This window comes from Homarus americanus, unplaced genomic scaffold (assembly GCF_018991925.1).
Source record: "Homarus americanus isolate GMGI-L3 unplaced genomic scaffold, GMGI_Hamer_2.0 scaffold26351, whole genome shotgun sequence".
NCBI lineage: Eukaryota > Metazoa > Arthropoda > Malacostraca > Decapoda > Nephropidae > Homarus > Homarus americanus.
The window spans coordinates 7,393,803-7,406,279 of record NW_024724368.1 but is presented as its reverse complement, the minus strand read 5'-3'; the positions used below and the strand labels follow the sequence as shown (position 1 = coordinate 7,406,279).

At 36.9% G+C, this 12,477-nt stretch overlaps 1 protein-coding gene across 15 annotated transcripts in view; it reads left to right on the top strand.

Annotated features, from left to right (window-relative positions):
* LOC121864252 (dnaJ homolog subfamily C member 5-like) overlaps positions 1–12,477 on the top strand; it is a 102,941-nt gene that overhangs the window by 30,753 nt on the left and 59,711 nt on the right. For 10 of the 15 annotated variants that reach the window (XM_042363315.1, XM_042363316.1, XM_042363328.1 and 7 more), the window contains exons 4-5: positions 4,375–4,506; positions 11,049–11,066. In XM_042363315.1, coding sequence (XP_042219249.1) covers positions 4,375–4,506; positions 11,049–11,066 — 150 coding nt within the window. The remainder of the gene's footprint in view (positions 1–4,374; positions 4,507–11,048; positions 11,067–12,477) is intronic. The other 5 variants (XM_042363329.1, XM_042363326.1, XM_042363323.1 and 2 more) reach the window with 1 other exon arrangement.

Genomic DNA, 12,477 nt, shown 5'->3' with positions numbered 1-12,477 from the left:
ATGTTTACTCTGAGTAAATATGTTATTTTTTGTGCAAAATATATGACATTTGTATTCAAAATATTCCTGGTCTTACAAGGAATCCAGCAATGTCAATTATATTATCCTAACTTTAGTTTGAGGTATTATTTATTACTAAAAAGGTAAATATTCTGGTTTTCCCACACTTCTGGTAGGGAGGGTTGGTGGGAGGTGGGGGGGAGGGAGGGACCGACCGACCATCTGTTACAGTGTGAAGAATATTTTTTTTTTTATTAACTGAAGATATTTGTTTTAGCTCATAAAATTCATACAAATTACCAGGTCAGAATATAATTTACATTGCTGGAATTCTTACAATTTGATGATCATTTTGAATATAAACATCATAGATTTTGCATTAGACATACAAATTTTAGATATAATGTTTACTCTGAGTAAATATGTTATCTTTTGTGCAAAATATATGACATTTATATTCAAAATATTCCTGGTCTTACAAGGAATCCAGTAATGTCAATTATATTATCCTAACTTTAGTTTGAGGTATTATTTATTAAAATTTAGTGGTTTTCCCCCAAAAATTTCTCAGAGGGAAGAGCCATCGAGTGTAGTGTGAGAAGAGGGGGAGGGAGTTGAATCCATTATTTGAATGGACATTAACTTGGCGACTGTATTTCTCTTAAGTATTAATTGTGTGCATGTACCATCATAAAATTAAGATGTTATTTTTACTAGAACATAGGTATTGTGTCGGAAAAAGTAGAGTTTGGGGGTCTGGCCAGTCTCTATTGGAATTAATCCCATATGTTCTGTTGTTCACTTAATGCAGTTTTCACTTAACACGGTACCCTGTGGGTTCAATTGACCGCTTAACACGTTAAGCGGGGTACTACTGTACAATACAGCTCCTCCCCGACTTACGACCTACTCGACATACCACTAACACTTACGACCTGCCTCAGTCGTACCAAAATTTTGTCAAATTACGTATTTTCGAGTCCCAACATCAGTACACAGAGAAAAATTTAGTTTGTAATTCACTTTAAAATGGCTGACAAGCTTAAAAGTGAGTGTTTTGTGGTGCTGAGAAGAAAAAGAGACACCCATTTTAGATTTTTTATGTATTTAAGCATTTTCTACTTACGACCATTTCGACTTACGACCTGGATTTGGGTCCCTAACCCCGCCGTAAGTCGGGGAGGAGCAGTACATTGGTCCCTCGGTTAACGAACACAATTCGTTCCACAGAGTTGTTCGTTAACCATAAATTTAGTTAACCGAATCATTACAGTATTTCAATGGGATATTGGGTAATTGGTTCCAACTCACTGAAAAAGCATACATATAAAGTACTGTATAGCAGTAATAGAATTAACAAAACATTAAATAAAACTAAATATAGTGCTGTACTGTACAATATACTGTATAATAATAAATAAAAAACATGGAATACTGTATTTTAACTTACTTTGAGGTGTGTATGTCGTATTCCCGGCAGCTTTGTTTACATATCAAACAGCTGATTGTAGAGGCAGTCGATGATGACATGCCATATTCTTTACAGAGTGCATTGGTTCTAATGCCTTCTTCATGTTTCATAATAATTTCTGCACTGTATATTATCAATATGTTAACTAAATTTCAGAGTGACCAATAATTTTAATATAAAAATGCAAAACTATTCAAGACCAACAAAATCGATGTTCACTCCACTGTAAACAAAGTTAAACTGAGAAGCATTGTTGGGCGATTCAATCAGTTGATGGGCACACAAAAACTGTTCCCTGTACTGTCTATATTATCAATATGTTAACTAAATTTCAGAATGACCAATAATTTTAATATAAAAAATGCAGAAATATTCAAGATACCAACTTTCTTGATATTTACTTCACTGGAAACGATGGTATAAACATAGAACCAATTACTGTGTTGGCGGACTAGCCGATTAGCTGATGCGCACAACAAAACGTCTTTGTAGTAAGGATTTCGTAAATTGAAGTTTTGTTCGTTAATTGAACTGAAAATCCTTATGGGAGGGACCACTGTATACTTATTTTTATCCACAATAAGGCATACTAAGACAAATTATGTATCAGTAATACTACATTATGCAAAATCCAACATTTTAAAAGATTAGAATCACATTGAAATACTACACTGCTGTCAGCAGAGGCGGGAAACATGAAGTTGTTCACAGTTATATTTCCTGTCTCTGCTGACGACCGTGTAGTATTTCTATGTGATTTTGATCTTTTAAAATGTTGGATTTTGCATAATGTAGGATTACTGATATGTAATTTGTCTTGGTATGCCTTATTGCGGATAAAAATAAGTATATATTAAATGCGTCCTCCGAAAGCGTGAATTTGCTACCAGAGTTTAACAATTAATTCTGATAAACTCGTGCTTGAAATACAGTGGAGTCTGCATTTACGCGGTCAATTGAACCCTTGGAGGCCCGCATAAAACCAGAAACGCGTAAATGAAATAACAGAACATATGAGATTAATTGAAATAGAGACTGGGCCAACCCCCAAACTCCACTTTTTCCGACACAATACCTACGTTGAAGTAAAAATAACATCTTAATTTTATGATGGTATGCACACACAATTAATATTTAAGAGAAATACAGTCGCCGTTTAATGTCAATTCAAATAATGGACTCAACCCCCCCCCCACTCTTCCCAATCTCACTGGCTCCTCCCTCTCTGAGAAATGTTTGGGTGAAAACAGTAGGCTTATATTTTTAGTAATAAATAATACCTCAGACTAAAGTTAGGATAATATAATTGACATAGCTGGATTCCTTGCAAGACAAGGAATATTTTGAATATAGATGTCATATATTTTGCACAAAAGATAAAATTTTTGCTCTTTCTAATCAAAATTCTTAAATTAGGTCTAAAATTTGTATGTCTAATGCAAATTTTATGATGTTTATATTTAAAATAATCACAATCTTATAAGAATTCCAGCAATGTAAATTATATTCTGGCCGGGTAATTTGTATGAATTTTATGAGCTAAAACAAATATCTTAAGTAAATAAACAAATTATACACCCAGACATTATCTGTCAATCAAAATACCCCACCTCCTACTCCCCCCCCTCTTTCCACGCTCGCTGGGTCCCTCCCTCCCTCCCTCCCTACCCGAGAAATGTTTGGGTGGAAACAGTAGGCTTACATTTTTAGTAATAAATAATACCTCAGACTAAAGTTAGGATATTATAATTGACATTGGTGGATTCCTTGCAAGACAAGGAATATTTTGAATATAAATGTCATATATTTTGCTCTTTCTAATCAAAATTCTTAAATTAGGTCTAAAATTTGTATGTCTAATGCAAATTTATTGATGTTTATAGTTAAAATAATCACAATCTTACAAGAATTCCAGCAATGTAAATTATATTCTGGCTGGGTAATTTGTATGAATTTTATGAGCTAAAACAAATATCTTCACTATATACAGTAAACAAATTATACTTCACCCGCGTAAATGACCAAATTTACTGCATAATTAAAGCATTTCGATTCTGGCAAGGCACCGCGTAAATGACCAAACGCGTTAACCAAAACCGCGTAAATCCAGACTCCACTGTAATGAATGTATGTATCTTTATTTAATTTAGCTAAATAACTTTCTCGTCAGAAACGGTCATCCCAATGATTATGAATAAACTTATTTAGAAATATATCATTACTTGAGGACGAAATCGAACAGATTTGCAACAGCCAATCAGCTGTAACTCTTGAGGAGGGGGCGGGGCATCTCTTCTCAGCTGGGAAAAATGCACTATACAGTAATATCTCCATTAGCCGGAATCCCTCAAACCAGGAACTCTCCGATAGATGGAATTGAAATTTTCTCGGAAAATCGTTCCCAAAGCCCGACTTTTCCGCAAAATCCTGGCTTTGGGAACGATTTTCCGAGGGGCACATTTTCCGGAAAATTCTGAGAAAATTGTCCCGATACCCGGAGAAATCCGGGGATGGGGGATTTTTTTCCGGGTTTGAGAAATGAAAATCAAGCGCATTTTCTGGAAATTCCAAGAAAAATTTTTCCGTTACCCGGAAAATTCCGGGGATGAGGGATATTTTTCCAGGTTCAAGAAATGATGTGATGGGCAATTTCTGGAACTTCCGAGAAAATTTTTCTGTTACCCAGAAAATTCCCGGGATGAGGGATTTTTTTCCGGCTTTGAGAGTCGTCTTGTTACCCGGAATTGCTCTGTACCAATTGTTCCGGCTAACAGAGATATCACTGTACAGTATTAATAAGTTGTGATTAATTGTTTAATCTGAAATTGACATTACTGATAAGTTATTACCCATCGTTTGCCTGTATCCTATGTGTATCTTAGATTATCATTTGTATTTTGCAGGCACTATTCCTCTTCTGTGGCCTAATAACAGGCTGCTACTTATGTTGCTGTTTCTGTTGCTGCTGCAACTTCTGCTGTGGAAAGTGCAAACCTCGGCCCCCAGATGAGACAGGAGACTATCACAACCTCAATGTAAGCATGCATGAAACAACTATTGTATTTTAGATTGAACCACTAGAGAAAAAATATCATCAGTGTATTATGGGAATTGCAATATACTGGTATCTATTTTTTCAGACTTTTTGATCTTGATATCAAAAAGATTATATTTATTAAAGAAAATATATTTTGTACATACTATATGTATGTGTGATGTTCCTTATGTGGTACAAGGAATAGGAGTGGTTTACTGCTATACTAAATTGCCGATCTAATATAACATTCCTCAGATTTTATTGAAAAAATATTTACAGTACTGTGCTGGTTTTCTCACAACTTTATCTGTAAGTGGTGTAATAATGCCAGTGTAATTTTTTCAAATCCTTGGTTAGACCTGTTATGCCTTAAGGGATAAATTTTTTACAGAACATGTACTGTACTGTTAAGTGCCCAGTTTCAGCTTACCAAACACCAGTGCTTTCTAAAACTTTAGTTTCAAGGTTGTCCAGCAGCCAAAAGATTGAACTAGGTGACTTAATCCTTATGTTCATGTCTTGGAGCCTTGAAATTATTAAAGTCGTAAAGTTTTTCTTTTAAGTTGCTTTCTCGAATATGTAAATTTAGTAGCTACCATGGCAACTCAATATGGATTTGTTAAGTCTTTGCTATCTAAACTTCCCTCTTTTGGTTTCTCTCCCCCACCTTGTTCTCTCATCTCAAGCTTCCTTGAGAATCGATCCATGGCAGTTGTTGTCGAGGGATCGATTTCTCGCTCTTTCTCTACCAATAGTGGCGTCCCACAGGGTTCTGTTCTTTCACCAACTCTCTTCCTTCTTTTTATCAATGATTTACTTCACACTACAACTAATTCTATCCATTCTTACGCCGATGATTCTACTCTTCACTCTTCCTCACATTTTCCCCTTCCTCCTAACTCTCAAACTAGATCTGTTTCTAGAACTGATATCATTACTTCTCTCAATGCGGATCTGTGCAGCATCTCTGAATGGGGAGATACAAACTTGGTTAAGTTCAATAGTAAAACTCAATATTTACCAATTACACTTTGTAAATTAGACGATCTCCCACCAATTACATTTCAGGACACTATCATCCTCCCAAATTCTGAAATAAATATGTTAGGCCTCACCATTTCCTCCAATATGTCCTGGAAATCACACATCCTTAGTATAACTAAAGCTGCCTCCCGAAAGTTGGGAATGCTGTACAGATGCCGCAGCTACTTCACTCCTGAGCAGTTGCTCCAAGTATATAAGGGATTCATTCGTCCTAACTTGGAGTACTGCTCTCATATCTGGGGTGGCTCTTCTTCTGTCCAACTATTAGATAGGGTGGAATCAAAGGCATTTCGTCTTATTAACTCTCCTCCTTTAGTCGACAGTCTCTCTCCCCTTTCTCTTCGCCGCAATGTTGCTTCACTCTCTCTCTCTTACAGGTACTTTAACAGGCAATGTTCAGTGGATTTGGCATCCTGTGTACCGCCGGCAAGGCCGTGGGTACGTAACACACGTCTTGCCCGCGGTGCCCACCATTTCTCTGTGGATGTCGGTCACACGAGAATAACCCGTTATAGTACCTCCTTCTTTCCTCACACAGCCAAACTGTGGAATGCTCTGCCTTCTGCTGTGTTTCCATGCTCTTACAATCTGTCTCACTTTAAAAAGCTGGTTTTCCGGCATCTTCGTGGTGATTAATACAGTATAACCTTTTTTTCTATATTTTCAATTCCTTTCCGTTCTTTTTTTTTTCGCCCCCAGGCTCCATTGTGGGTCGTTTGCCCTGTGCCCGGGTGGGCTAATTCCCTTAAAAAAAAAAAAAAAAAAAGGATGTGTATAGCTCTCATCATTTCTTTGCATTTATTATACAGTCCCATTCAATAGTGCGCTTACAGGGGCTCGTCAGATTTTGTACAGTGTGGCAGTGCTGTCTTGTTTACATTTGAAAAAAATTCGCTATAGTAAGCATACTATGGAAACAAATTAAACAATGACGTTTATATGACGAGCTTTTGTAAACGCACTAGTGAAGGGGACTACATTAGGACTTCTGCGTGTGAACGGGCTACCACTAGTGAGGTACGAATATTAAACAAACATGTTAGGATACCTATACAGTATGAATTAGGTGAACAGTGCCCATAGCCCCCAACCCTTGTGTTTTTTATTCATTATTCTCCATTCAAATTAAACTTATTCAAGAGTGTCAGTCAGATGATTTTCAGGGTTTGGTACAAAATAGTTTAATTCATAAGGATTTGTATTTATTTATTTATTTATTTATTTATTTTTAATGCAGACAATCTTTTTGGGATTGTAGAACCTGAAGTTCTCTCAGATCATATGTTTTTATGCACAGTAAAACCTTAATAAATTGAACTTAAATATATCGGAATTCGCTTTTTTCAGACTCTGAGGTGCTCTGGTCACTGAAAATACTTAAAAAAAATTACAGTACTGTACAGTACATAGTTTAAGAAATGGGGAAGATTATAAAGCAATCTTATGAAAAGAACAACACTCATTCACTGAATACTGTACAGTGGTCTATTCAGATTTGCTATAGGCCTACCAAGAACTAAGACACTGAGTATGTAAGCAGGCTGGGGCTGATCAGGTGTTGCTGCATTACTCAGGTTTATTTATTAATAGATTCAGTAATATATCCTCATATGATTGGCCTCTTATGATTTATGGTTCATCGTGATTAATATAACATCTTCAAGAATAGAGGAAAAATACAATATGTAATTTGTAATATGATTTGAAAATTCCTGTAAAAGGATAAACTGTATCGGAAGGTATTCACTCAGGATGTGTTCATGTGAGATCTTTCATTAAACCAGCTTACAACAGGGTCACTATAACACACTGTATAGTATTTGATATGAAGAGACCTTTCCAGCAACGTTATTTACTACCTTTGAATGATAAGTAATGGCTCAATTTGGCTACTTGTACACTTAACAACTGCTTAATGAATAAACCAGGGTATATGCAAATGCATAGTACTGTACACTACAATATTACTTTTTAATTGATGATAAATACACTACTGTACTGTACAGTAAACCCTTGCTATTCGTGAGGGTTAGGTTCCAAGGAATGGCTCGAATTGGCAAAACTGCGAATAGCAACTTATGCTACCTGGGTGCACTACTGTTTGCCTATACAGTACTATGTATGAGAAACTTAAGTTACCAATACATTCATATGTGGAAGTTTGGAGCTTAATGAAGTGGTGTACTGTTCATAGGGAGACATCTGATTACTGAAGCATAGGGCGATCATCAGGATCACTGTTGGAAGAGGGTGATGTAGTGGTGGTTGCTGGAGAGGCAGGTGGTGGAGAGGTGCACTGCCGGGAGGAGGAAGGTGGAGCGGCGGGTGGTGGAGAGGTGTGCCGCCGGGAGGAGGAGGGTGGAGCGGTGACGGTAGCAGCTGACTGAGTGAGGGCGGGAGACAAATCGGCTGGGCAAGCGGCTGGTTCTTTCTTGAAAAACACTGTGATTGATTGTTTATTCTTGGCTTTGAGGTCTTGAAATATTTCCTGGTAGGGAAACAATACCTGGTTGATTTCTCGGACCATTTTAAGGCTCCATTACATGGAAGGGTCGTGGTCAACAATACAATCAGTTACCACCTTCACATGTCGAAATAGTTCACCCTAATTGTTCAAGCGCCAACCTTCTTGTTGCAATTCCATAATTTTTTCTGCCTCATGTTCCTCAGCATCTTTTACCAACTTTTCCAAATTCTCTTCTGTCAGTTCCTCTCCATGCTCATCAATCATCTCTTCTATGTCTTCAGCAGCCATGTTCACAAACCCCTCACCACCCAGTTGACATGCAACACTCACAATGTCATTAACATACATTACTTTGGACGGAAATCCCTGAAAGGTATTCACACACTCAGGCCATAAGGTTTGTCACCAAGCATTCACTATCTCTGGTTTGAGTTCATTGAATGCTTCACTGATGTTGGTAATGCTGTCCACAATGCTGTATTCCTTCCAACACTTGCTAGTATCAAGGTCAGGGTCTGCATCCATGGCACTACGGATACAACCAAAAGAGCGTCGGGTGTATTATGCCTTGAAGGTGCGTATTACATCTTGATCGTGAGGCTGAATATGAGCAGTGGTGCTAGGGGGTAGGAATACCACCTCTATACCTGGATGGCTAAACTGCAAACTTTCTGGGTGGCCTGGTGCATTATCTGTTTATCTATCAATATTAGCACCTTGAATTCTATCTTCTTGGAAGCAAAGTACTTTCTTTTCCATTTCTGGGACGAAGCATTTATGGAACCAATCAAGGAATGCTTACACAGTTACCCATACCTTTTTGTTTGACTGCCAAAAAACTGGCAAAGGGTTCGTGCTGAGTGGTAAAGCCAGCCAGGTTTGATCATGTGGCCAGCTGCACTGCCACAGAAGATGAGCGTCACTCTGTCCTTGGCTGCTTATACCCAGAGGCACGCTGCTCCTGCTTGTTTTTGTATTTTCTACCAGGTATCTTTTTCCAATATAGACTGGATTCATCAGCATTAAACACTTGCTCTGGTCTACAGCCTTTCTCTTCTATTACTGTATTTTCTTTAACTTTGCGAAATTGTATCTGCGGCTGTGTGGTCAGCTAATGCGCCTTCCCCAGTCAGCTTCACATTATGGAGAGAGAATATTCTTAAAATTCTCGAACCACCTTTACTGGCACTAAAAGTTGGTTCAGCAGCCGCACTAGCCCCTTCACCACTTGTTGACTTGTAAAAATGGGCATGAAGACTCTTAGCCGTCTCATGAATCACGTTGCTGTCGATCGGAACATTTTTGTGGTGCTGGTCCTCAATCCAAATGTTCACTGCTTTTTCTGTTTTTACTAAGTTCCTGTCATGAACAACCTTTTCTCCACTTTAGCACTTGCAGGAGCACTTGCTTCAACAAAATCACAAATTGATTGTTCATTCACCTTATATACCACACTATGGATTCGTTCACACCAAACAACCGATCAGCCGCAGCAGCACTCATCCCCTCCTTTAACTTGTCTAATAATTAAACTTTCTTTGTCAGGGTCATTATTGACTTCTGCCTTTTATGTTTCCTCCAATAGCATCACTAGCACTGGCACTAGGCAAGGGTCTATTGTACTAATTTACTAAGTGTTGATGACAGACGTTGTGGAGAGCAGCTAAGCCTATTAGCCGTTTGGCCTTTTTAAACCAAAGATTCATGGTGATGAGTGTGGGGTTCTTTTTTTCAGGAAAGTTGATTCTTTTCGGATAATATTTTATCAACCTTGCATCAAATGAACCTGGATTATATTATAATTATGGTGAAATTGCCTAAAGATGTATTGAAGGGATCTTGGGGAGGAGAGGGGTAGGGACCCACCCCCACACCCCCCTCCCTCCCCTCCGCCTGCTGCTCCCAAATATACAGTACACTTGTCTTCCACATACAATATACTCCTACACTTATTTGTTTTTATTTTTATATTTATAGTACTGTACAGTATACAGTTTTCTCTTTATTCATAAGACAAATTCTGTGGTTACTTAAATATAACACTTTGCAGTGCAGTAAATAACAATAATCTCGGTGAACACAGTTGTTGACAACCAGACTTATGTCTGATTTTCAACCCAAGAGAGTTCTGTTTCATTATTTTTATTGTTGGTGTAATAGTCTTTTAATAACCTTGCTATATGCTTAAAGACCTTAGTGTTTGCTTTTTGGGGACTTTTGCATTTTACAGATTGGGGTCTGCCCCATTTATCCGATTTATCAAGGTTCTAATGTATGATCAAATTTGTACAGTTGATGAAATTTTGAAGCAATGTATTTCTTTGAATGTATTGAATAAATTTCATAGTATATTTTAGGCAGTGGCTATTCAGTTGTCACCGGTTGAATAGCCTAGTAGTATACACAGCCGAGATGGTTATCTAGACAGCCAGGTTATTCAGTCGTGAACCCATAAGCTGTCACTGGTTGAGTAACCACAGTGGGTTCATGGCTGAATAACCTGGCTGTTTATATAACTGTCTTGGCTGTGTAAACAACCATGCTATTCAACCAGTGATGGCTGAATAGCCACTGCTATATTTTAACCCTTAAGATTTTATGGTGTATTTTAACCATTTAGGTGTCTGAATAGGTATGTCCTTTAATACATGTATAATACTGAAGTTACAAAATACAGCCCTTCTGAACTTTACTGAGCATAGGGATAAAATTTAAGTTTCATTGCTTTAATATGTTCAGGCTGTGTGCATTTCAAGTGGCAGTTCTTAATTTTATCTAATATTTGATTCATGATAATTTATGACTTACAATTTAGTTGCCTTCAGTATTATTATACAGGTACATGTACTGTACTGTATATCTAGTCTTGAATATACTATTTGAATAATCATAGCAGGTCTTCTATGAGAAGTTGAGCTTTTGACTTACATTTTGAAATAAATTGATACCAGTGGTGTTATTTAGATGGTAGAGTTAAGTCATGGAGGTGCACTTCAAATGTTATAGTTCATTTAATTGCATATTCACAGACGGATGCAGAGGACTTGGTAAGGCAATATTCCAATGTCATTAGCACTGTTTGGATATAGCTGTGTTGATGCATGATAAATGTTAACCACAAAACAAGTGGTTGCAATGTAAGGTCTTTACATGTACTGTATTTGCTTCCAGTGTTGTTCGTCATTCAAGTTATTGTCATTTATTACAGGATTGCACAACAGTCCAAGGCCCCATATAGATCATTGAAATGTGGTCATAAAACTTAATTTAGCTGTGGAATACACCTTTCATGAAAGTTGTTTATTGCATAGATTAATATTTTTTTTACCATCTTTATTGAAATGGGATTTTTTTTTCAATTTATTTATTTAATTTTGTTTTATTACCAGTAAATGGTTTCTTTACTCGGATCTTCATGTGTGGACATACATTATTTCACTTTGTATCACTGTTAAGTATGAATACTTATGGTGCCCCTAAGATATACAGTATAAGAAATCATAATCATTATGGATGCTGCCCTCACTTGTAACTACCAAAACATACTTTTATAATGGTGCTAATAAAATATTAATCTTCAGATTTCTCAGTATTAAATGAGAAATTAACTAACTTTACCTTTTTAAGTTTTTTGTACCATGGCAAAACTTATCCTTGTAGAGAAAATAGCACTATACATATCATTGCACAGTATCATTGCACAGAGCACAAGTAGAGTTAGTCACATGCACTATAAGACCTTGCACCCAAAATTTAGCTCAGTTGTGTAGATTGTTTGTGTTTAATTGAAATTATTTTGTCACTTCTGAATACTTGTCCATCTCTGCTAATTGTTTTCTCTCATTTTGGATAGTTCATCCACAGGTGTGCACACTCGTACATGTCCATAAACTCACATGCACATTTACACACAACATATAACAGGGAGTCTTTTCAGTAAACTAATCTTAGGGATTCTGGTAAGGAGTTTGGCAACTATTTAGAGCTGTACGCATTATACAGTACTCTGTTTGAAATGTAATTCTTTAACTTCTGTTTAATTACAGTTTTAATGCTCAAACATAATTGTTTTTATGATGTGTATGACCTAGAGATTTTGCATTGTTTAAACATTGGAAATCAGTGTGTGTTAGGCATCTGTTATCAGTTCTATGCATATTATTTGAAATAATTATTTAGCCCTTATCTTTTGTTTTCAAATTAATAGGGTGCAAGCATTGTCATCTTCATGGTAAGAGTGTTTGAAGGAAAGCATTGTGCACGGGACATTGCTATTTTAAACTCGGAGTCTTGGCAGTCATTACAAATTTGGTTATTGCAAATTGATGGAGCTTGGTAATGGTAAACCATATTAAGTAAGGTTGCAGTTGTAAAATTTACCCTGCAGTTCCACTTAATGATTGGTTTGCCAATTGTTCAAACTCCATACTGTTCTTAAGAGACTTATGTTTCCCATAC